The following is a 23,087-nucleotide window of genomic DNA, read 5'->3' on the forward strand; positions in this document are numbered from 1 at the left end:
TACTGGACATAAGAGTGAGAAAGTGACTTGGAGTAAGGGCCTCAAATTCGGATGGATCAGAACTTAGGGCACCCAGTGGACGTGAGTTTAAAGTAGCTTCAATGCGACTCAGCAATGTGCTCAATTCTTCGTATGTTAGTCGTTGCAACCCAAGGGTTCTGTATAACAGTGTTTTGACTGATTTGACCCCAGCCTCCCATAATCCTCCAAAATGTGGTGCGGAAGGGGGGTTAAAATGCCAACTGATATTCCGAGCCGTTAGATATGCCTGACACTGATTCTGATACTCCTTGGAATGGGGTGAATTGATCGACGGGCTGTAATAGGTTAGCCGCCCCCTTGAAATTTGTTCCGCAGTCACTGTGTATTTGTTCAATCGGTCCGCGTCTGGAGATGAAACGACAAAACGCCATCAGAAAGGTTTCGGATGACAAATCTGAGGCCACTTCCAAATGTAATGCCTTGGTTGTCATACACACAAATAAACAGATGTATGCTTGACTGGGCACCGTTCGACGTGTTGTAGAGGACTTTAAAATGATTGGGCCGGCATAGTCTACGCCTGTTGTCATAAATGGTTTTATCTGTTGCAGACGATATTTGGGCATGTCACCCATAAAAGGCTGTGGATTGCGTGGGCGCGTCTTGTAGCAAGCAATACAGAGTCTTAATCGGGATCTAATGACTTGGCGACCAGATATTATCCAATACTGTTGTGCAATTATTGTTTGCAGAGTAGTGGCACCGGGATGTTTGTGTTCTTTATGAAAATCATCAATGAGTAGGTTCGTTAGTCGGTGGGAACGTGGCAGAAGTATTGGATGCTTCTGTGCATATGGAATCGGTGCATGATTTAGACGACCACCAACACGTATTATTCCGTGATCATCTCGAAACGGACTGAGTTTTCGTAATTTGCTAGTGTTTGCATAGGAGTAATTACCTGTTTTGTCAAACTCATCCGAAAATGATTGCCCTTGTACTGTTCGAATGATCCGTTGCAAGGCATCTACTTGTTCATGAGGAGACAACTTTATGGTTATTGGTTTAGATTTGGTAAAGATTCTTGAACAGTATGCGACAACATGTATGATTGTAGCGAGTGATGAATATTTATTTAATAGATCTTCGATGACAGTCTGATGTAGTGTGACTACTAGAGTAGTTTTACGTTCTTCCGAATTTGTCGTATCAGGATCGTTGTTGATAACTGTTGGTGGCCATGTATTATGGTCTTGATAGAGAAATCTGGGACCAGACCACCAGAGTGGATGATGAAGAACCTCAGATGGATAGAGCCCCCTTGAGGCACAGTCAGCAGGGTTGTCATTTGTGGGAACATAACGCCATATAGATGGTGGTGTAAGTTCCTGTTGTTGACTTGTACGATTGGCGACGAATGTTGCCCAACGATGAGGCGATGATTTTATCCAAGACAGAGCGGTGGTTGAGTCAGTCCACGCGTGCATTGTAGTGATGGATATAATTGAAGCGAAAATGTGATGGACTGAATGCAACAATTTTGCAGCAAGTAGCGTTCCGCAAAGTTCCAACCGTGGAATGGTGACGTGTTTAAGTGGAGCTACCTTTGATTTTGCTGTGATGAGGTGACACTGAATCGTGGAACCACTAATACAACGCAGATACACGACTGCAGCATAACCCTTTTCTGAGCTATCGGAAAATGTATGTAACTCATATGTTGGATGCCCATCTATCGTGATTCGACGAGGAATAGTTAATGTTTGTATGCTTTTAAGCTCCTGTTGATATCGCTTCCAAATCGTTAGTATTTGTTCCGGGACGAGATCGTCCCAACCAATTCCAGACGTCCATAGTAATTGCATTACATATTTGGCCAGGAAGGTGACGGGTGCTAAGAAACCCAATGGGTCGAAGATACGTGCCATATCTGATAAGACCGAACGTTTTGTTGTTGTGAGGCTTGGACTATGATAGTGGTACGAAAAGTAGTCCTGTGTAGGGTTCCAATGCATGCCGAGGATCTTGAGTATTGCTTGCCCTTCGTCATCAAATAGTACAGCGGGATCCATAGAGCATTCAGTAGCGGGTACTGCTTGTAAGATGCTGGGTAGATTACTAGCCCACTTCCTTAGTTGGAACTTCCCCTGAGCACACAGAGCTATCACCTGTTGTTGGCAGAACAGGGTATCCTCTTCTGACTGAGCTCCTGTAAGAATGTCGTCAACAAACATGTCATTCTTCAGCACTTTAGCAGCAATTGGAAACCTTGACTCTTCTATTGTCGCCAGATATTGCATCGTGCGTAGTGCTTGGTGTGGAGCACAAGAGGTGCCATATGTAACCGTACATAGGCGATATTCTTGAATTGGTGAGTCTGGTTCAAAACGCCAAAGTATGCGTAAATAGTCTCGATCGGTTGCATGAATTTGGATTTGTCGGTACATTTGTTTGATATCCGCAGTGAATAAAAACTTGTGTACTCGAGCTCGAATCAGAATGTTGGTAATTTCTTGCTGTAACTTCTGTCCAGTGTACACGCTGGAATTTAATGACTGTCCAGAAGTAGTTCGAGATGAGGCGTCAAAAACTACCCGAAGCTTTGTAGTTTGACTTTCCGGACGCAGGATACAATGATGTGGTATATAATAGCAATAAGGAGTGATTTTATTGCTCTCGGGAACTACTTCCATGTGTTTACTTTCCAAGTAGTCTTGCATGAAATCTGAGTATTTTTTGCCCAAGGTTGGATCTTGAGCCATACGCCTTTCGAGAGCATGAAATCTTCTGAGCGCTCCACCTTTGGAGTCACCTAGTATTGGACGTAAATGTTTAAATGGCAAGGCAACACTAAACCGTCCCGAGGGTAGACGTTTGATTGAAGATGTAAAGATGGTCTCCGCCTGAATTTCATCAGGACTTAGATGTTTTACCTTTGGGAGTTCCTCCATCTCCCAAAACTTTGTTAGCGTTTTTTCTAATGTCGTATTCGTGGTTACTAACAATGAGGTCATTTGGTTGCTGGATGTTGGTGATATTGGACCCATCAAGATCCATCCAAATATCGTTCCGAAAGCGGTCGGTTGTAATGGTTGTCCTGCAATGCGAGTACCAGTCAGTATGGTTGGTGCGACATCTGCCCCGAGTAAGATGTCAACTGGGCCGGGAGTGTGAAATGTTGGGTCAGCTAAATCCAAGTTGTTTACGTGTGACCATGAAGTAGATGAATAACTAGACTGCGGTGTTGCATCAGTAATTTTACTGACAATGAAGACGTCGAGTGGGATGCAAGGCTCAGTTTTCCCTACTGGTGCCAGCTTGATCGATGATATGCCAGACACTGCATTAATTGATGCCCCTGAGAAAGTGTTCACTCTGGCAGAACAGCGGCGTTGAACTAATGACAGTCGATCGGCACATTTTTTGGTAATGAAGCTCACTTGGGATCCTGTATCCAACAGTGCTCGAAAAGTGTAGGTTTCCTTATGGATTGACGAGATATTGACGAGTAAGGTTGATAATAGAATGGATTGTGGTCGTGGATGTACCGCTACCATTGAAATTGGTGAAACAACATCATTTGTTGATGTCTTTTGTTCTGGAAAATGAAGCAATGAATGATGACGTTTACGGCAGGATTTACACGAGCTTTTCGAAGGACATGCTGCAGATGAATGACCGGAGCCCAAACAATTTATGCAAAGATCTAACGTCTTTGTTATTTTGAATCGTTCAGTGGGAGGTTCCTTGAGGAAAACTGAACATTGACGTATTGAATGGACCGTTTTGCATAGCGCACATTTAGTAATGGGCGTCTGTGGAGCTGTTGTAGTTAGAACTTTGGCAACGGGACGATGGCGAGCTTTAGTATTAGAGTTTTTAAATGAAGTTGGTGGTGCCTCATTCGTTGACGTCGAGCTAGACGGGTGGACTTCTGCCGATCGGATGTGAGTGTGTAAAAAATCCACAAATTCGCTGACCTGGGGCGAATAGTTTTCTCCTACCCGTAACTCCCAGCGAGAACGTAACTCATAATCGAGGTGTTGTTCGAATATGTGCACCAGAATTGGCCCCCCACTGACGAGTGATAAAATTCAGGTTGTCCAACGCAGCTGTATGTTCTTGAATGATGTTAATCACGTGTTTAATTGATGCGGCGTTGGCAAATGTAACCTTTTGAGGTGCTAAAAGTGCATCCAAATGGATACGTGCCAAATCACGTTTGTTCCCGTACCGACTTCGTAGGATTTTCCACGCACTTTGGTAATTGGCTGAGGTCAACGATAGATGCGATACCAGAGAGAGTGCTTCTCCTTCTAAAGATGTCTTTAAATATTCAAATTTTTCAACGTCCTGGAGTTCTGGAGTATGCGACAAAATTGAATTAAACAGATCTTCAAAGCCTTGGTACTCTTTTAGACTTCCGGAGAAGGTGGGGAATTTCCGTTTCGGTAGTTGATAGATCGACGAGTTTCCAAATTGAGTTGTCTGGTTTTGTGAAATTTCATGTTCTTTAGTTAATGGAATCGTATGTAAGTGAGCCATAGCAATAAGATCGTAATATAGTTGGTCAAATGAATCGCTCAGGGAAGTGCTGCATGTATTGTCAGTGACGTCGATAGGCGATGTCTTTGATCCTACTGCTGTCTCCATAACTTGGATATCTTGATCAACATTGGCACGTAGATCATTTACTTCTAAGAGCATGGTTTCGACCTTTGCCCGTTTGCTTGTACTGGTTTGGTCTGCGAGATATTCATTGGTTGCCTGTGTGAACCTCGTAATGCGGCCGAGTGCTCGAACCACTCGAGCTTTGGCGTCGAGGTATTTTATAGACTCTGGCATGACCATCTTGATGTGAGTTTATGGTAGACTTATGATAAGGTCTAGGTTTGTTTTGTTTAATCCGGCTCGAAGGACCAATGTTTTATATACAGGGTTGTGGTTCAGTACCACGAATAGGTTAGGATGTCACAATGACAAGTATAAAATTTATTAATATGTCTTAATGACAAAGTTGATAATTTATTTTTATATGTCTTAATGACAATTACATTGATATAACATATTAGGTTTAATAATAAACATGATTTTTAAATTACAATAAAATAAAAAATAAAATACGGACTAACGCACTATGCCTGAGTAAAAGGCCGCGACGACGAACGCACTGACGGGGAATCACGGGGGGGTCAAGTCGGACTGGTAAACAGTCGGAACAATGCCGGAATAGCTCCAACTATTGCCCCAATGACTGTGGGCGGCCGATCCAATGCCGGAATTTCTCCAACTATTCGATCACTGGCCGCACCACAACCGTCCGACGAGGTTCCGTCAAAGCTGGGGGAGTCCGTTTACCAGCAAAGCGTAAGTCTGCCCGGGTGGGTCTTACTACAATGCTGGTAAGGGAATGGTTGTTCGTTCGTCGTTCGCACAGCCTTTTATATGTGCGTTGTCGGCGATAACACTGCTCCGGTCCCGTGTTCTGTGACAGACTTGAACAGGTAGGTGCCGTGTTCTGTGACAGAATTGAACCGGAATAGTGTAATCGCCGAAAGTTGCGAATAATAATAATGGTAAAATATGGATATACGATAAGATACGATATTAACAATATTAATAACAATCGTAATAATTAAAAATAATAATAGTAATAATAATAATATAGATAAGGTGAGTACAATTTGGCGTAAACAGTCGGTAAATCTCATAGGTTTTATGAACTGATGTCGATAATTTAATGGTAGGTACCTACTTTATTTAAAATAAAAGATATCAATATAAATATATATTCATTAATTCATTTTAGTTTATATATTTTCTATTTTAATTTTTAACACGTAAAATAAAAATAAAAGTTGCGAATAATAAATACACTAATATAATATACTTTGGTAAAGAAAACAGATAAGTTATTTAAAGTTCTACTGGATGATATTATATAAAATACTATTATAAAATGAACGTAAAATATGAAAATCGATTCAACTGATTTATAAGTTAAAAAAATATTCTTTAAGCAATTTGAAAGTGTTTAAAAGTATTTATATATAGTATATACTTTTTTTAAGTATTTGTAGATATTTATACTTAAATACATTTTTTCTGAATATTCAAAATTCAAATACTACGAAAAATTAAAAGGGGGGGGGGGGGGAACTGTTCAAAATGTTTTAGTTCAATATTTTAAATTTTTTTTATAATGATTTTAATATAATATTTATCAAATTTTAATTATTAAGGAAAATTATACAGAAATATTATAACCTATTATACAGAAAAACCAGGAATTTTTATAGGTACTTCACATAGTTTGTTTTAAGAAATTTATTACGGGTCGACATTTTTACAGTCGGCATAAATTATAATATTTCAGTCGACAAATACTTGATCTCCCCTCCCCCTCCCCCGCTTCACACAAAATCGTATAACGCCGGCCCTGATAGCCGATTTCACATTTATAATAATGCCTAATTACCAGCCTCATTACCAGGAAGGTATGCAGATTTAGTAGGTAACATATTTTATAACTTTGTAAAATATCAAATCAATATACAATTTTAACTATAACTTATAACATAGGTATAACATATGAATTAAAACAAAATAATATACAAATAAAAATTTCAACATTATTTTTGGTATAGACTTCCAAGATATATTTAGACAATCATTTCGTACCATCTGAAGAAACGTTTAATTGCATCAACAAAATGTCCGTTTATTGAATAAATTGTTGTCATTAGCAAATCTAAATGGCAGTCATCACAGAGCAAAAAAATTCAAATTTTGGTTAATCTTTATATAATATTTTGGCCGGGTTTTTACGAAAATATCCCACTGTGCACTTCAGCTCCGCATAAGCCTTCAAAACAGCAAATTTAGATTTGTATATTCTAATTTTCTTTGGTCTTACGTATCTAGTGTTGTAATAATATTCACATTATTACGCCACAAAGCATTATAATACTATTAATTATGTTATTCTTAAAGCCTAATAAAATAACTGTACCGTGTACCTTAGTATAATCAAAAATATGCATAGCACTTAAGATAATCATATATTATATTAAATAATATGACAAAATGTGCGTTAATAATAACACATTTTGTATCTATGTACCTTTTCAATAAACAACAAGTACTAAAAGTCAATAATATAATTAGCACCCAATTTTGATACCACAAGCAGTCTGATCTGTCTGTTCCCAGCAGCTACGTCTGTCTCGCACAGCACACTATGATCAAAGTTAGTTACAAATACTAAACATATACTTCACTACGTTTACCGTTACTACTTATTGCGAGATATTTAATTAAAACGGTTTTTTTCAAATTAAAAAGTGTTTTAAAATCATTTAACAATAATTTACTGACTGTTTATGGAAGTTATAATATATCCTTGAATTCTAAACATTGTGAGAATTCAAAAAACATTACTAGTGTATGTATAATACGTATATTGTATATGACTAGCAAAACCTAAATGATAATATATTATTCAAAACATAACTAGGTATCCATTACCTACCTATTTTATTAGTTAATAAATAATAATATTACAATTTTAAACTACAATAATAGACAGAAATACAAAACATAAATATTATAATATAGTGGTAAGATAATCAACGATGTTTTAAATAAACAACTTTATTACAGTATATTATAATATTAAGGAGATGTATAGGTAAAAAATGCCTAAATAATAATATGTGTTAGATAGTTATTATAATATCAATATAATAACATAATATAACAAAATAAAAATAATCAAACAACAGCTATATACATGTAGAGTAGTGAACAATATTAAACGTCTATAATTTATTCAATGATTATAATACGCGGTAGCTGTTTGTGGACAACAAGTACGACGATTAGAAAGTTTAGAAAGTTTTAAGCAGTTTATTTAAATTATGTTTCCAAATGTATACGGGGCATGGGGCCCAGCTAAGCCGGGGCTCGGGATTCGATTGCATCCCGGTATCAATTACCAGTCTGAAACTGCATGGACGTAATTTATACATATTGAGATTTTCATAATAATAATTTGTGAATGCAGTTCTATAAAAAACAAAGACTTTATAAATTAAGCGATAATATCGTTTGTTATAATAATATATTATCTGGTTTAATTTTTTAAACATCAAAACATAACATGATATAAAATATACATGACTACGGATTACATATAAACAAAATGCTCATAATATTTTTTTGAACGTTAAACCTTCATTTTGTTGAACTTTCGCTGAAAAATATATTGCTTAAAAGAATTTTCGTACGGAATATCTTTTTCTTGCATCAATTTAGCTGCAATGTCATTCTTTTTATCAAGATGGACAAACCCAACCACCAATAAACGTGATCCAAGAAATATGGAAGAAGTCTTGGAGGTAAACAAAATATAATACATATTATGTAGGTTAATATTATAATAATGAAATAGCTCGGCGTATCTTACCTACTTAGTGTAGCCAAGTTAGAGGCAAGCTGGATACGAGGGTGATTAAATTTCTTTAAATCTGTATTATAATATATAATGATTCAGTATTAAATAAAAAAATTATTAATTTTTTGTTCAAATAGTACTTTTGGTATTTTATAATTTGTAAGTTAAAAAAAGTAGTAGTAGCAGTAGTACATATTATATTATAAAAATATTTTATTTTATTTATATAAATAGGACGAAAATGAGTTTTTCTATGCAGAAACTAGTAATTCTACTAGGAATGAAAGCTTGAGTAAAACGACACAAACGAAATCAATAGAAGGTATAGTCTTGCATATAATTAAATTATATTGTTGAGTATTATTTTTTAAATATTTCATATAATTCCATTCTATCTAGAACTGTCTATGAACGCTGTAGATAAAAAGGCATTCAAAGATATACAAGTATGAAACAAATAACGACTTAAGAACAATCGATTAATACGCGGTACTGATAAACGGTTTTGATTTGATTTTCAGCATAAATTCATTGTATGTGAAATTAATTGCCTGGCATTAAAACATCACGTGGCCGACGCCATATACACTTTGCAACAAACAGTCGACGAGCAGCGCCTATCTTTCAACAGCTTGAGATTGGAAGTATCTCACGTTAAAAAAGATTTAAACCATTTGATAGAAAGCGTCGACCAGATGAAAAACGCAGAGACGACGTCCGCAGAAAGTAATATTATATAATATATCGACCTGACATTTTTAGTCGTTTCCGTTCGTTTAGGAAACACAGAAAACTCCGAGGAGAATACCAACAGCTGCAAGCTCCGCAGACTCAAGATACGGATCTCAATTCTTGAAAGTAAAATATAGAAAAATATCAGTTAATAGATAATAAATTACTAATGCCGTGTGCCCGTGTAGGAGATGTGACGAAAAACTCATCTGAAATCGTTGGAATGAACAACGCGATGATGTTACGGAGCTTGGTCTCGGGCGCGACGGCCGCCGCTGCTGTGACGTCGGCTGGGGTAAACAGTTTCGAGCGAGACACGCCGAATGCGTTATGCCACAAACCTACCTCGCCGACGTCCAGCTTTACACCAGCTTCAGGGCCGCCACCGGCATTTCCGGTCCCGAGGCCACCGCCCTCGCCTCCTGCGGTAACCGCTGCATATTTCGGGCCACCTCCGCCGATGACGACCGGCACGGCGGTGTTCCCCAGTAACTCCGTGCAGAAGCCGCGCACTCCCGAGGTGGAAGGAGCACGGGGAGCCGTGAGGAAAGCGGTGAAAACCTTCTGCCGCCGTATACCCAAAATTGAGGATTTTTTCAGCGATGGTATTTTGCGCCAACTTAATTACTTATGATTTGCACCACCAATAGGTACATTTAAGCGCGTATGTAATTTGCACCACCTTTAAATATTTATTTTGGTAATTTGCACTACGACGGAAAACGAAATGGAATATGTAATCTGTGACACACTTTCAATTTTAATTGTTGGAATTTACCAGCAGGTAAATGTACTGCCATCGCATCGAAAATACGATAATACCAATGCGTGCTGGACATAATATAATTGGTGTGTTCTACTAATAATATAAGTAGAGGAGAGATCGAATACATCTAATCTAATAATAATTATCAACTGTCAAAATATCGAACAATATTGAACAGTATATCCAAGCCTGGGCATAAACGAATTAAATGTTATAGGTAGTTAAGTTAAAAGTTAATTTTAAATTCAATCACAATTGTACAATTATTAATAAACATAATATCATTAAATATTTTCGCCATAAATAAGTTCTGATATATAAGATGAATAAGAGATCGTTCTGCTTAACGTAAAATATTTGCTATGTTGCGTGTGGATCAGAGAGAAAGAAAACCAATAGTGTGCTAACATAGTGACATCTTCATAATGATATGGGTTAATGGTGGGGTGTTTTAAATGCCGCGTGACCGAGACCGCGCAGTATTGTCTCCGTTGTAATAATATTATGTAAAACTTAATACGTCTCTTCGTTTTCAGATATCCCATATGCTGTGAAGTCCATTGTCTTCTTGATTTTACTTGTGATAGTCGTTCATCTGGAAAATAATAAAATAAGTGAGTTTTCCCAACCGTTCTAAGGAGACGAAATAAATAAATAAAATAAAAAATTAGATTACCAGAGACAACTTGGATATTGCAAAGAGATAGACGGTTTTAAGTGTGAAAACGGCGGAATCAGGATGTACACCGAGGAAAATGGATTATCGTGCTGGTGCACTTCAGACTACGTGGGCGAACGCTGCCGTGAGTTTTATAGGGCAGTGGTTTATTAAATTATATATTATTAATATACATTCGGGTTGGTTTGTTATATTATCGCAACATTTGTACCAATAATTTTACTGATTTACTGGGTATCGAATAGAAAACTAATAAATATCGTTGCCTACAAAATATTGCAAAAAAGTAGGTATCTATCGGTATTTACTTATATTGGTAAAAAAAATATAGTAAATATTAATATTAAACTTTGTAGCCTGTAAGGATGGAAAAAATTACACTCGAAAACCTACACAACAAAAAACCAATCATGAAATACGTAAAAAAAAGCGTTAAGAATTTTAGCAAATTATTTATTTAATGTTTATATAATATATTATAAACGAAAAATAAAAGAATAAAAAAAATGTACAGTTTATTTATCACTTTAGCAATTACATTTGATAAACTATGAGAGCCCCATTAATTTTGTTGTTAAATCTGCTAAAATATCGAGTGCTTTTTCTTGCGTAGAACTAGAATTCGTGACTGAGTCAGGTGGCGTAACTATAAAATTAATATTGAACCGTGTACCAGTTTACCTTAACAAGATACATTTGGCGATGTATAGATAATTCGTATAGATAATTTTACCAATATGATATATAATATAATGCTGAATAGTAGTGTAAACCTTAATTATATATGTCATAACATTTTTTTCCTAACCTCAGAGGAACCCGTGTCGTTTTTGTCACGTGCAGTACCACTGTTTCGCTTTGGACACTTGGACGTAAGTAGAGGCAGGCCGACGATGTGGTGGAGCATTTTACCATAGTAGTATATAAATGTATGTCCTGGGACAGTTTTCAATTTTCATATTATATCAATAAAAGATCACAAAGAAAACAATATGCAAAAAGATCAGAAAATTTAAATGCAATAATAATAAAAATATTTTCCGCAAAACTTATTAAATTAATTAATTAAATTCTAAATGCAATATTTCTTAAAAATATTTTTTAATAGAATTGTTCTATTTAAAATAAAAATCTAAATGAAAAAAAATGTATTAAAAACTTATATATTTAAACGCGTTAAATATCAAATATTTTTCTAATCTTTTTGATTTTGATTTCTAATTAGTATATTGAGATGGTTTACAAAATCATTTCTATCTATATTTATTTTATGATGTCCCCAAGCTAATGTATCAATACAATTTTCCAAAATAAATCTTTTATCATCATAAACACTTAAAGCTTTTTTGTTTTGTTCTACAGTAAAAATATCATGTTTCTTAGTTCTAAATACATTTTGTTTAATATATTTTGATTTTTTTGTTAGTAAACAATTTTCAAAATCATTAAAACATATTTTATTTTCTACAACATTTTTTTTAACACCTTTAGCTTTTTTAATTTCTTTTTCAGTATCTAAGATTCGATGTGAACATAATTTGGATCTTAAACCTATAAATTCAGTCATAATTTTTCCATTCAATTCGTCTTTGAACTTGCCTAAGACTTTTTTGTTAACTAAAAGTAAACCATAAATATTATCTTCTGGATAATCTGAAGTGTCAAAATGATCTAACATAATTTTCATATCTTGATAAAAATCATTAGTTTTTATTTCTAATATAAGTGAATCTGTATCTGTATATAACAATCTAACTCTATTTCCATATTTTTTCTTTATAATATTATAATAAAATTCATACATTAACATTTTAGATAAATCTAAAATACACATTCCTAAATATATTGGTTGTTTGAAAGTTATTTCACATCTATTCATATGTACTGCAGCTAAATTTTCTGTAAAAATTGTTCTTCGATCAAAATTTGGTTTTGCAATTAATTTTTCTAGTTGGACTGCATTAGAACATAATCTTATATCAACATGATTTCGAACATTCATCATAGTACGTCTATAAACACTGTTGTTCATTAATTTGAAATATTCTTTTTCAAACTCATTCTTAGCTTCTGATCTGAGATTAGTATTAAAATTAATATACACTTTTAACCAAGGAGATTGACTAAATTCTAACACTCTGTGAATTTTCTCTATTTTTAAACCTAAATTAATATATAATTTTAGTGTTTCATAATGTATTATATATTTTTTCTTGTCATACAAAGTTGTTAATAATTTTGGGAGTTTTTTGTCATCAAAACGTCTTTCAGGTGCTAAAGGGAAATCTGAATGTAGATCATGAAGTTCTTTATGGTAAGTTAAATTGACTTCTAAAATATAACCTTTACATGATTCATCAGAAATATTCATTACATTAAAATCATTCAGATTATCAACCCATTTGAAATCTCCAGTAGGTAAATATTTACTCATTGCCCACCCATAAAGATTATTTGCATCCAAGTATTCTAAAAATATTGATTCCTCTTTTTTTTTTAAATATATCTCCCATGTATTTATTGTTTGCTTTTGAATACCTTTGACTACATTGAGATAAACCCCCTCTTATTCCATTTTCAAACATCAACAATTGATCGACATCTGTTAATAAATCTAATTTTACTTTTGTCATTCTTAACATACTATTCCACGCAAATCCAATTCAATTTTATTTAATCCATCCATTCTTATCCATTTATTCTTATCAGATTTTTATTTTTCACAGAACAATTCTATTAAAAAATATTTTAATTATTATTGCATTTCATATGTTTTGAGAAAAATATTTTTTTAATTATTAATATCATACATTTTGCGAAAAATATTTTAATTATTATTGTATTTAATAAGTTTGCGGAAAATATTTTTATTATTATTGCATTTCAATTTTCTGATCTTTTTGCATATTGTTTTCTTTGTGATCTTTTATTGATATAATATGAAAATTGAAAACTGTCCCAGGACATACATTTATATACTACTTACCATTCACTTCGGGACTCCAGCTAAAAAGCAATTACGCTTGTAAGTTACAGTTACAATATAACAAGTTAAGGTTATTTTCGTTTAATGAAATATATAGACAGTAAATCCTTCCTTAATAAACACTACCCCACTACTCCTCCTAAATAGCTAAGTTTTTTTTTGGAACAAAAAGTGGACAACTATTTTTCAGGGGTTTCACTGTACTTATATAGTATTATATATATTAAGTGGCAAGGCTGGGCATTAACGAGTTAAAAGTTAAAATTAAGTTAAAACGTTAAGTTAATTAACTCGTTACTTTTTTTTCCAAATTAACTTTTAACTTAACAAGTCACTTTTTTTTCAAGATTAACGTGTTAACTTTAAGTTAATTTTATTTCAAAAGTATCTAAATTAAGTTAATTTTCGTCCGAAGAATAATGCAAATTTTTGAATGGGTTTTTGCTTTGATGTATCATTTTAAATTTCCCCAGTAATTTTCTTGAGCGTATAGAAAAACTATTTAATAAACCATATTATGTGTCTAGAATTTTTTATTTTTGTAAATTTAAAAATTGTATGTTTACACTAAGTTAAGTTACTCTTTTTTCAAAGTTACCTCTTAACTATTAACTCTTAATGTGGTTGCCCTTTAAATTATTAAAATTTTAATATAGTATAATATTATATTTTAACAACCTAAATTAAAAACAAAACCCTACAGGAACTCGATATTATTTTTAAATATTATATATTGTGGTTAGCGATATTTTTTAATGTTTGTATACATATCAGCAGTTGTACATTTTATAACATTGTCCACTTTGTTAATATTGGTTCTTTTCCAAGTCTAGGGTTTACAACCATTAATCTAGAAAATAATTCTATATTATCCTCACGAAATGTACCTAATTAACGTTGTTCCGTAACTTTTAATGCATAAGTAATGCGAATTAAACAAGATCTATAATTTAGCTTGCAGCGATTGATTGTATTAAGAAGCTAAAAATGTTTTATAATTTATTTTACTTTTACGTATACATGTTACATTGTTACATAATAATATTAACCGTACTATAATAGCATGATATAATATGTATATATTTTTGATTAGTCCATCAAACAGTTGTGAAAAGATTAGAAAACATGTTCGCTGGTGCCAACAACAGTGTATATTCCGCCAGAATATTGCCTCCAGCATGTCCACTGGAATGCTGTGCAAACGACAGTAAATATTTATGCCTCACAAATATATTATATATTATTATCATTATTTTATTATAATAATATAAAATAAAATACATATTCGCACAAACAACGTAAAACTGCGTATTGTCTGTTATTGACGAAATGTAGATAGTCTGCAGCTCGCCAATAGATTTTATCACAATATCGCAAATATAATATCTAGCCAAGACCTCATAATTCGATAATTGATTATTCGTTCAGTAGGTATAATGTGTTATTATAATACTTATTAATTAAAATAATGTTAATAAATAGCATTTTGCTCGTATGTTATTTTGTATTGTATATATTTTGTATACGACGAGTTGTCGTAGATTTATGTCTGACATTATTGTGAATTTCGATGACATACATTAAATATATTTTTTATTTTAAAATCGTACACGACGCAAGCAAGTTAATATACTATACCTACCTAACGTATTTTTACAAAAATTTTTTACACGGAGATTTAAAAAGTTCAAGCCGTAATGTTCGTCTCAAAGATATTGATTTTATCGTGTGGCGCATAATCATAGTGTTTCTCATAAACTTTAATGTAAGTTCACAGTACCTTTTTACACTGAAGTCTTTGGCCGTCATTAATTTGTCGTTCGTACAACAATATTTACCAAAAAATATAAGTATTTAATTTTTATTTTCACGTTCTTTTATTATTTAAAATAATTATTTTGATTTTTGTCAAAAAAGGTCTGAGAAAATCAAAATCTTGGACGAGATGAATATAATAATATTATGTTTTGTGTAGACATTAACATGCGTGTAATAGTGCGTAGGTATTGTATATAATATGGTAAATATTTTTAATTTTTTTTTTTTGTCACGGGCTTATATACGGGGAAAATATGACGTACACTTGTATTAAATGTTTAATTTTTATTTAATTTTATTACGGGAAAGTACCCGTGACTCTACGAGTTATTGAGACAAACAACATAATATTGTTAGAACAGACATACATAATACTATACTTACTATAATAATTGATAAAATATAGCTATTAATCTGGTAAATTATCGGTAAATATCCACCAAGACCCACAATAATTTACTTTTAGATGTTAAATTGTATCAGTCTGTGTTCATGGTTTTTTTTAGTGTGCAGCGAGACACATTTTGTGCAGTGAGAAAAGTACTTGTGCAGTGAAAATTGTTACTTTGTGCAGTGCAAAAAAATAATTTCAGGATAATATATTTTATTTTATTTTTTTTTAAATTTAATTTAAGGTTTCAAATAGATAGTTTTATTAGCCTACTATGGCTTACATGACTGGTGGTAACATTTAGTTATAGGAAATTTGGGTTTCTTACATTAATAATTTATAAATATAATTTAGATGTTAATAGTTGTAATGTGGCTTCGTTGATCCATTGTCTTATATGTTCGTTGTGAGGTCGGCCATCTTGATGCAATTTGTTATGGTTTGTTCTTGTCCTGGTCCGAGTGCGTCTTTGAGTGAGGTGGTGTTTATGTTTGCTTTTGTTCTGGCGTTGTGGTAAATGGGGCATTCTAGGAATATGTGATTTACAGTGAGTTCACAGTTGCATGTTTCGCACCTGGGTTTGAGCTCCTTACGCATAAGATAGGAGTGTGTGATTCTAGTATGTCCGATACGTGCTCTGGTGACCATGGTCTCTTCTTGTCGTGTAAGCTTGACTGAAGGGTCCGGCCATTTTTTAGTTGATGGTATTATTTGTCTGAATTTATTGTTTTGATTGGTTTGTTTTTCCCATTGCTTCTGCCAGAGGATATACAATTTCGTTTTGAGGGCGCGGATTACATCGTCTTATGTTACATGCGGGTATATTTTGGTGTCCGGAGAGCTAGCCGCTTTCATCGCCAGTTCGTAAGCGAGTTAGGTTAGGTTAGGTTAGGTTAGGTAGCATACTACACCAACGAAGTAGAAGTACCTAGGTAGCATAATATACCACACGAGTACCACGGTTGCACATCGTGGATAGGTGAATATGCGACCATTGATTATCAATGCATGATTTGGACGCTATATAACGCGTGTCTATTAAATATGTTCCACGTGGAGGCGTATTATGAAAAATTACAACAGTTTTCAGACTATAAAAAAAAATTCGTAACGAACACAAAGGATATACACAAAGGAATTTACCGGCCGGGACTCAGATCGAGTCAAATCGTACAAAAGTGCCGATAAATATTTAAGCCGATTCCGCACAATGTTTGGGGGGTAATCTTGCGTTTCTATCTTCATATAAGTGCAGTACTGCAATGGCGTGTTTTGAAAGGAGCAGATTAACAAAAATCGATAAAATCGTGCATATGTGGCAAACGTCGAGATGTCATCAAATGTTTGTACACAACGCGCAGGTCGAGATGACGTCCTTAAATGCTTGTACACAATGTGCCGAGGCATTTAGTATAATGGATATTGTATACAGTTTTATACCCACGATTATTGTTATTTATATTTTTTTATTGTTTCACATCATCGCAACTACAAGGTTATAAACTAACAATTATTTGAACAGTTTAGTGTTAGGATATTCATAATATAATTTATAGGATTATATTTAAATTAGACATGCATTGTATTAAGTTGTACAAAATATATTATACAATACTGTTCATTGTGTAATAATATAGTAATAACAAAATTCAGAAAATTCAAAAATAAGATGTTATTCAATAAGGTATGTTATTTAATTTTGAAATATCTATTTATAAAAATTGTCCAATCAGCAGGTTGAGATTTGAAATTTGTGAAAAGAATTCTAATGTTACCAAAATCAAATGAATTGCGTTTGATAATTTCTAATCCTTATAAAATTGATAATTTGTTACCTGTTAATTATTTTTTAGGAGGGCCTAACCTAACCTAACCTAACGAAAACCGGTAAAAACCGTTAATTTGAGAACCGAAAACCGATAACCGCTTTTAGTTATGGAATTTTTTTATTGATCTTTGTTTCTTAGAATTATACACATTTATATACAGTGCCACAACCTACTATAGATAGGGGACCTTCCAAGTTTAATTTTAAGCAATTTTTTTTCCTAATTTTTTAGGTTTTTATCACATTATACTTTGTTTACCTACCAAATTTGTGACCAAATTAAAGCATATTAAATTTTTGATTTTGTAATAATAATGGTTATGTATTAACCCACGAATGGCCTAAATAAAGTTAGGTTACATTTATAAATAGTTTAGTATTAAATTATGACTCACAGAGCCCAAACCCTCCTGGTTCTGCATTTGTTATTTGTAGTGTTTGCTCCAAGGGTCGGTCCGAAGGCTAGCGTAGAATGACAGACCTGGGTTTTGGGGTACTGTAATATATACAATTCAACCAAAAAGTTCCGTGTCAATGTATCACTCTTAGTGTCATCTTGGAAAGTTATTATATTTTATTTTGGTTTTTTACAGTTATAAATAAAAAAATTATAACAATAACATTTTTTTATGCATTTTATTTTTTTGATTTATAAAGATCGCCGTTATCTTGATCATTAGTTTTAAACTTTAAAGCAGTTTGAAAAAATAAATAATAAATATTTAAATTGAGTAAATCGACCAAATTAAAGCATATTAAGTTTTTGATTTTGTAATAATAATATAATGTTGTCAACCCACGAATGGCCTGAATAAACTGTTTTAAAAATATGATTAAAAAATTGAAAAAAACTATTTTTAAAAACCGGTTTTAACTGGTAATCGATTACCAAAAAACATTATCAACGGTTTTTAAACGATTAACGGTTATCATAGTTTATGAAATATCTTTAAACATAACGGTTACCAGTTACCAAAATATCAAAATTAAACGATAACCGGTAACCGGTTTTCAAAAACTTTCCCGATTACCGACTTTATTGATAACGGTTAAAACCGTTTAAAGCCCTGATTTTTAGTTTAATATTTTAATATAATATAATAATTTTTTCTAATAAACATATAATTCTTATAAACATGAATAACATAAATATAAGTCATGACTTGTTCTAAAAATATTTTAAGTAGGTACAAGTATTTTGAAAATGTCAAAAAAAGTTTTTAAGCTGATGTCATTGAATTAAAATTGTTTTATAAATTATAAATATAACTGTTGAAGAAGCCCACATGTAAACACCTATATTAATTTCTCACAGAGATAAGAAATCCCAAATATCTCTGATAGGTATAATAATAACGTGTAATTACTAAATATTATTGTTCAGTTATTTTCAATCGATCGGCGGCGTGACGGCAGCAACGTAGAAATGTGATTTCGAGATTATTGTGTTATATTTAGCCGATTACCGACTTTATTGATAACAGTTAGGATGGTACTGTGCCATCGAAGCACGGGATTAAACGAAGAGCTTCCCCCAGTGCTAAAGCCATATTAGACGTATTTTCCGTATTTTCCGTATTTATTGTGTTAGTATTATTATCGGTCGTCTGTGCGTCGTTGCGCGCGTGTGTTTGTGTTACTGTAAACTCGTCGGCGTGTGTGTTGGTATGTAGGTCAGTAGTGTTATCGCGCGTGTTATTGTTTACCGTAGTAGTGCCGGAAACCGCAGCGGCGGCCGCTGCTACGACGTCGTCGAATGTGTCGCTAGTGACAGCTGATGGGGGTGGCGCGGTGTTGGTTCCTACGCTTTGCGCCGCTGATGGTATGTCGGGATTATTGCTGACGAATGCTCTAGTGCGAGGACGGTTCGTAACGAAAGGCCTAGGTCTAGAATCTGCCCCTACTCTACTGTCGTCGCTATCATAAGCAGCGCCCGGGAGGTATTCGTCGTTGGAGTCCTCCGTCGACATTCACCCCTCCGTATTATTTAAGCCGTTAGGTATTATTGCTGTATGGAACGACCAGCCCGCTATTCTCTACACGGCGTGAATATATATTTTATAATGTATATGTCTAAATTCGCACGCTCCCACGTATGAACATATATATATATATATATATTTTTTTTACACTTATATCACGACACCGGTTATAATGCTTACATCCACAATTATATATATATATATAATAAAAAAACAAATGTTAAGAATATCTATGTACAGTCGTTGCCAGATAAATTGAGCCGGCGGCGGCGGCGCGATAACGGAAAACCAGTGGTTCTACGTATTTCAATATTATTACCGAAAATACTTCAATAAACCAACAATTGTTACAAAAAATATTTTACGATATTAATTTAAAATCCAATATTCTGATAATAATCTTTTATTAAAGAACAAAAAGCAGACATTTTAAAATAATATAAATAATATAATAATAATAATAATATGATAAAATAATAACAACAACTATAAATTATACATTATAATATTATATATTACAATTGTATTATATATAACAATAGTTATGGCTGTAGTGGCGCTACACCTAAATCATCGTCTTCATTTTCAGTACTTGTATCGCTGTCGTCAGTTGTATCTTCTCCGTACGTTACTATTAATTTATCCATTTCGATGTCCATATAACTTTCATTTTTCCACATTTCTGTTTCTAATTTTTTCACGTTTGCACAAACTGCTCCCCACTCAGAATTACCCATAGATTCCATTTTTTGTTTACACAGTTCTGCAATTCTTTTGATGCTACCATTATGATTTTGTTTTGCATTGTACTGTTTTACTTGTGACCAAATCATTTCAACGGGATTTCAATCCGGATGATACGGTGGTAGTCTAATAATATCATGGCCTTCTTTACTTAATATACTATCCAAAGAATATTTAATAAACACTTGTTTGTGTTTACGTATTATATCGTAAAGTTGTGCTTTTAACATAGTTGAATTAAAACTTATATTATTTTCGGTTAACCAATTTATCATGTCTTTTTTTAAGCTATTTGAGTTTGGAGCACGGTTAGATTGATGACAATGATAAGTCGCATTATCCAATACCACAACAGAATTTTTACTTAAATTTGGTAGTAATTTTTCTGTGACCCATTTATAATAATTATCTTTATTCATATTATCGTGGTAATCACCACTAGAGCTTTGAGCTTCCCATGTTAGTAAAGCATTAGGAACAAAACCTTCTTCTCCTCCAGCATGAACAATTATTAAACGCTTTCATTTACTTAAACTTTGTTTTACTGTATTGTCATCATCGACGGAACTCCATGATTTATTAACAACATGTGATGATAATACGTAACTTTCGTCAGTATACACTATTTTTCTACCTTGTCTACGAAACTCAAGTATTTTTTGTAAGTACTCTATTCTTTTCAAACGTATATTATGTTTTTCTATCAACAATTTTCTATTAGTTTCAGTTTTACGAAATTTGAAACCCATTTCCGAAATTATTCTGTTTAATGTTCTAGTACTCCTCAAATTCATAAAATTTTTTTGTTTTTCAAAAATAAGTTTAACAGTAGGTACAATTTTTTCAACCATATACATATCTGTGATGGTTCGCTTTAAAGCACATCTATCAAAATCGTCAACTAAAGCTTTTATTTTTGTCACATTATTCCTTTTTTTATCAGGAGTGATAAATGTAGCCAATGTAGAATTTCCCGTTAAATCCTTATTTTTCTTTCTATTAATAATTAATATTGTCATTGGTCAGCTGAGTCATTTATTTTTATACATTTATAATAAACAAATTGTTGATGACCCACCGCGCCGTGCGGTCGAAACACACCGGGTTAGGTTAGTTGTTTTTAGCAGTGTACTGCAGCCAGAACGATGGCATGGGAGAGAGAGTACAGAAAATTCTGCAGAAAATTGTTTGCACTGAGCCGGGTTTGAACTGGTGACTGCGCGCGTCGTAGTCAACTGTGCGACCTATGCATCACACTGCCAGCGGCTAGTTTGGGCTACACTTACTGAAAAGCGCCGCCGCCGCCGGCTCAATTTATCTGGCAACGACTGTATATGCTCTGTGTTATACCACGAATTAATTTACTCGTGAATAGAACAGACGTATATATATAACATTTTTTTTTTTAGAAATAAAGAACGTGTGGTGTTGTATAAATTTAAATTGATATTAATATTAACATGAATAATATAATATTTAAATTATTAAAAAATGTTGTTCTTTAAGTTATTACCACCACGTTTGCGTGTTATTTTAGTTACAACGACTCACAGTAACGTTGTCTTCATCTTGGGCGATAGGCACCGAGTCTGCATACTGACGTCTCCCTTGTTGAGTAGACCAAATCACGTGACTGCTTGGCTGCTTGGTCAATCGACTGTTTGGCTGCTTGGTCGCTTGAATTGATTGGTCGCTCGGAAGAGTTGACGGCTTGGCTGTCGTGTAGTCCGGAGTTGTTCTAGTTAATTGGCTCCTTGACGAGTGACAAACCCCACACCTGACACCAATTTTGTTGTAAGCCCAGTTGAATCCGTGCTTACAGAGTTCGCGGTTTGCCGTTTGTCTGGGTTTAGCCAACTAGTACTTTCGAACTGAGACGTTTATTACAACGTTGGTTAGGTTTCCCTTAAATAAATTTACACTCGACTGTTGGTTCTAACTACTGGTTTTTATTGTACACGTTATAATAATCAAAATAAAGACAATCTCGTAGCTCTACGTAATACAGACTGACGATCGTGTGAACCCACACGGCCGCTCATACCCGATATGCTGAGTGTGCATAACCGTGCGGCGCGTGCAGGGGTTCACAACACAATGATGCCGTGAAGGTAAATGGTAAATTAATGAAATGGGAATTCGGGTTCATAATATAGATACATTGTGTTCAACGTGGCAACGTCAACACGACAAATACGATGAGTATCGATGAACGATTTCTATTCTGAGTTCTGGCAACCAGACCATGCTTTTCAAAAATCTGATGCATCTGATGTGATAAATTACAAGCTGTTATGTTAGAGAACACAGCGTTAAAGATAATTATGTAATACTAACAAATATCATAATAGACATTTTTGAGTATTAAACTATAATGATTTAACGTTTTTTATTCAATTTATTATTTGAGCCTCGGATATTTTAACAATATAATGGGGTTGCCATTGGGGTGTCTTATAAGTAGGGCTGGAATTTCGATGCACTTTGCATTGTTTTCTAAGCTTACTGTGCAATGCTCGTCTTGTCACAAATTTGTTTTATGTACATTTTAATGAGAATAAGAAAGATTATTTTGCATTTTTTTGCATTTCTTTGCATTTTTTAGATTTTAGGTTATTTTCTTAACTTTTTAGGAATTTGGAGCATTTTTTGAGTTTTGGAGACCAAGTATGAATTTGAAATTTTATTTTAAGATTTTTACACCAACATGGTTTAAATAAATAT

The 23,087-nt window shown here is 33.5% G+C and overlaps 1 protein-coding gene across 1 annotated transcript; it reads right to left on the reverse strand.

Annotated features, from left to right (window-relative positions):
• Window positions 1-230: 230 nt before the first annotated feature.
• LOC132945608 (uncharacterized) lies at window positions 231-5,177 on the reverse strand. The gene is given in 2 exon segments (XM_061015380.1): window positions 231-4,053; window positions 4,055-5,177. Coding segments are annotated over 2 exon segments (4,602 nt in total). The 5' UTR covers window positions 4,834-5,177.
• Window positions 5,178-23,087: the final 17,910 nt, after the last annotated feature.

The sequence above is a fragment of the Metopolophium dirhodum genome, chromosome 5 (genome assembly GCF_019925205.1).
Source record: "Metopolophium dirhodum isolate CAU chromosome 5, ASM1992520v1, whole genome shotgun sequence".
Lineage (NCBI taxonomy): Eukaryota > Metazoa > Arthropoda > Insecta > Hemiptera > Aphididae > Metopolophium > Metopolophium dirhodum.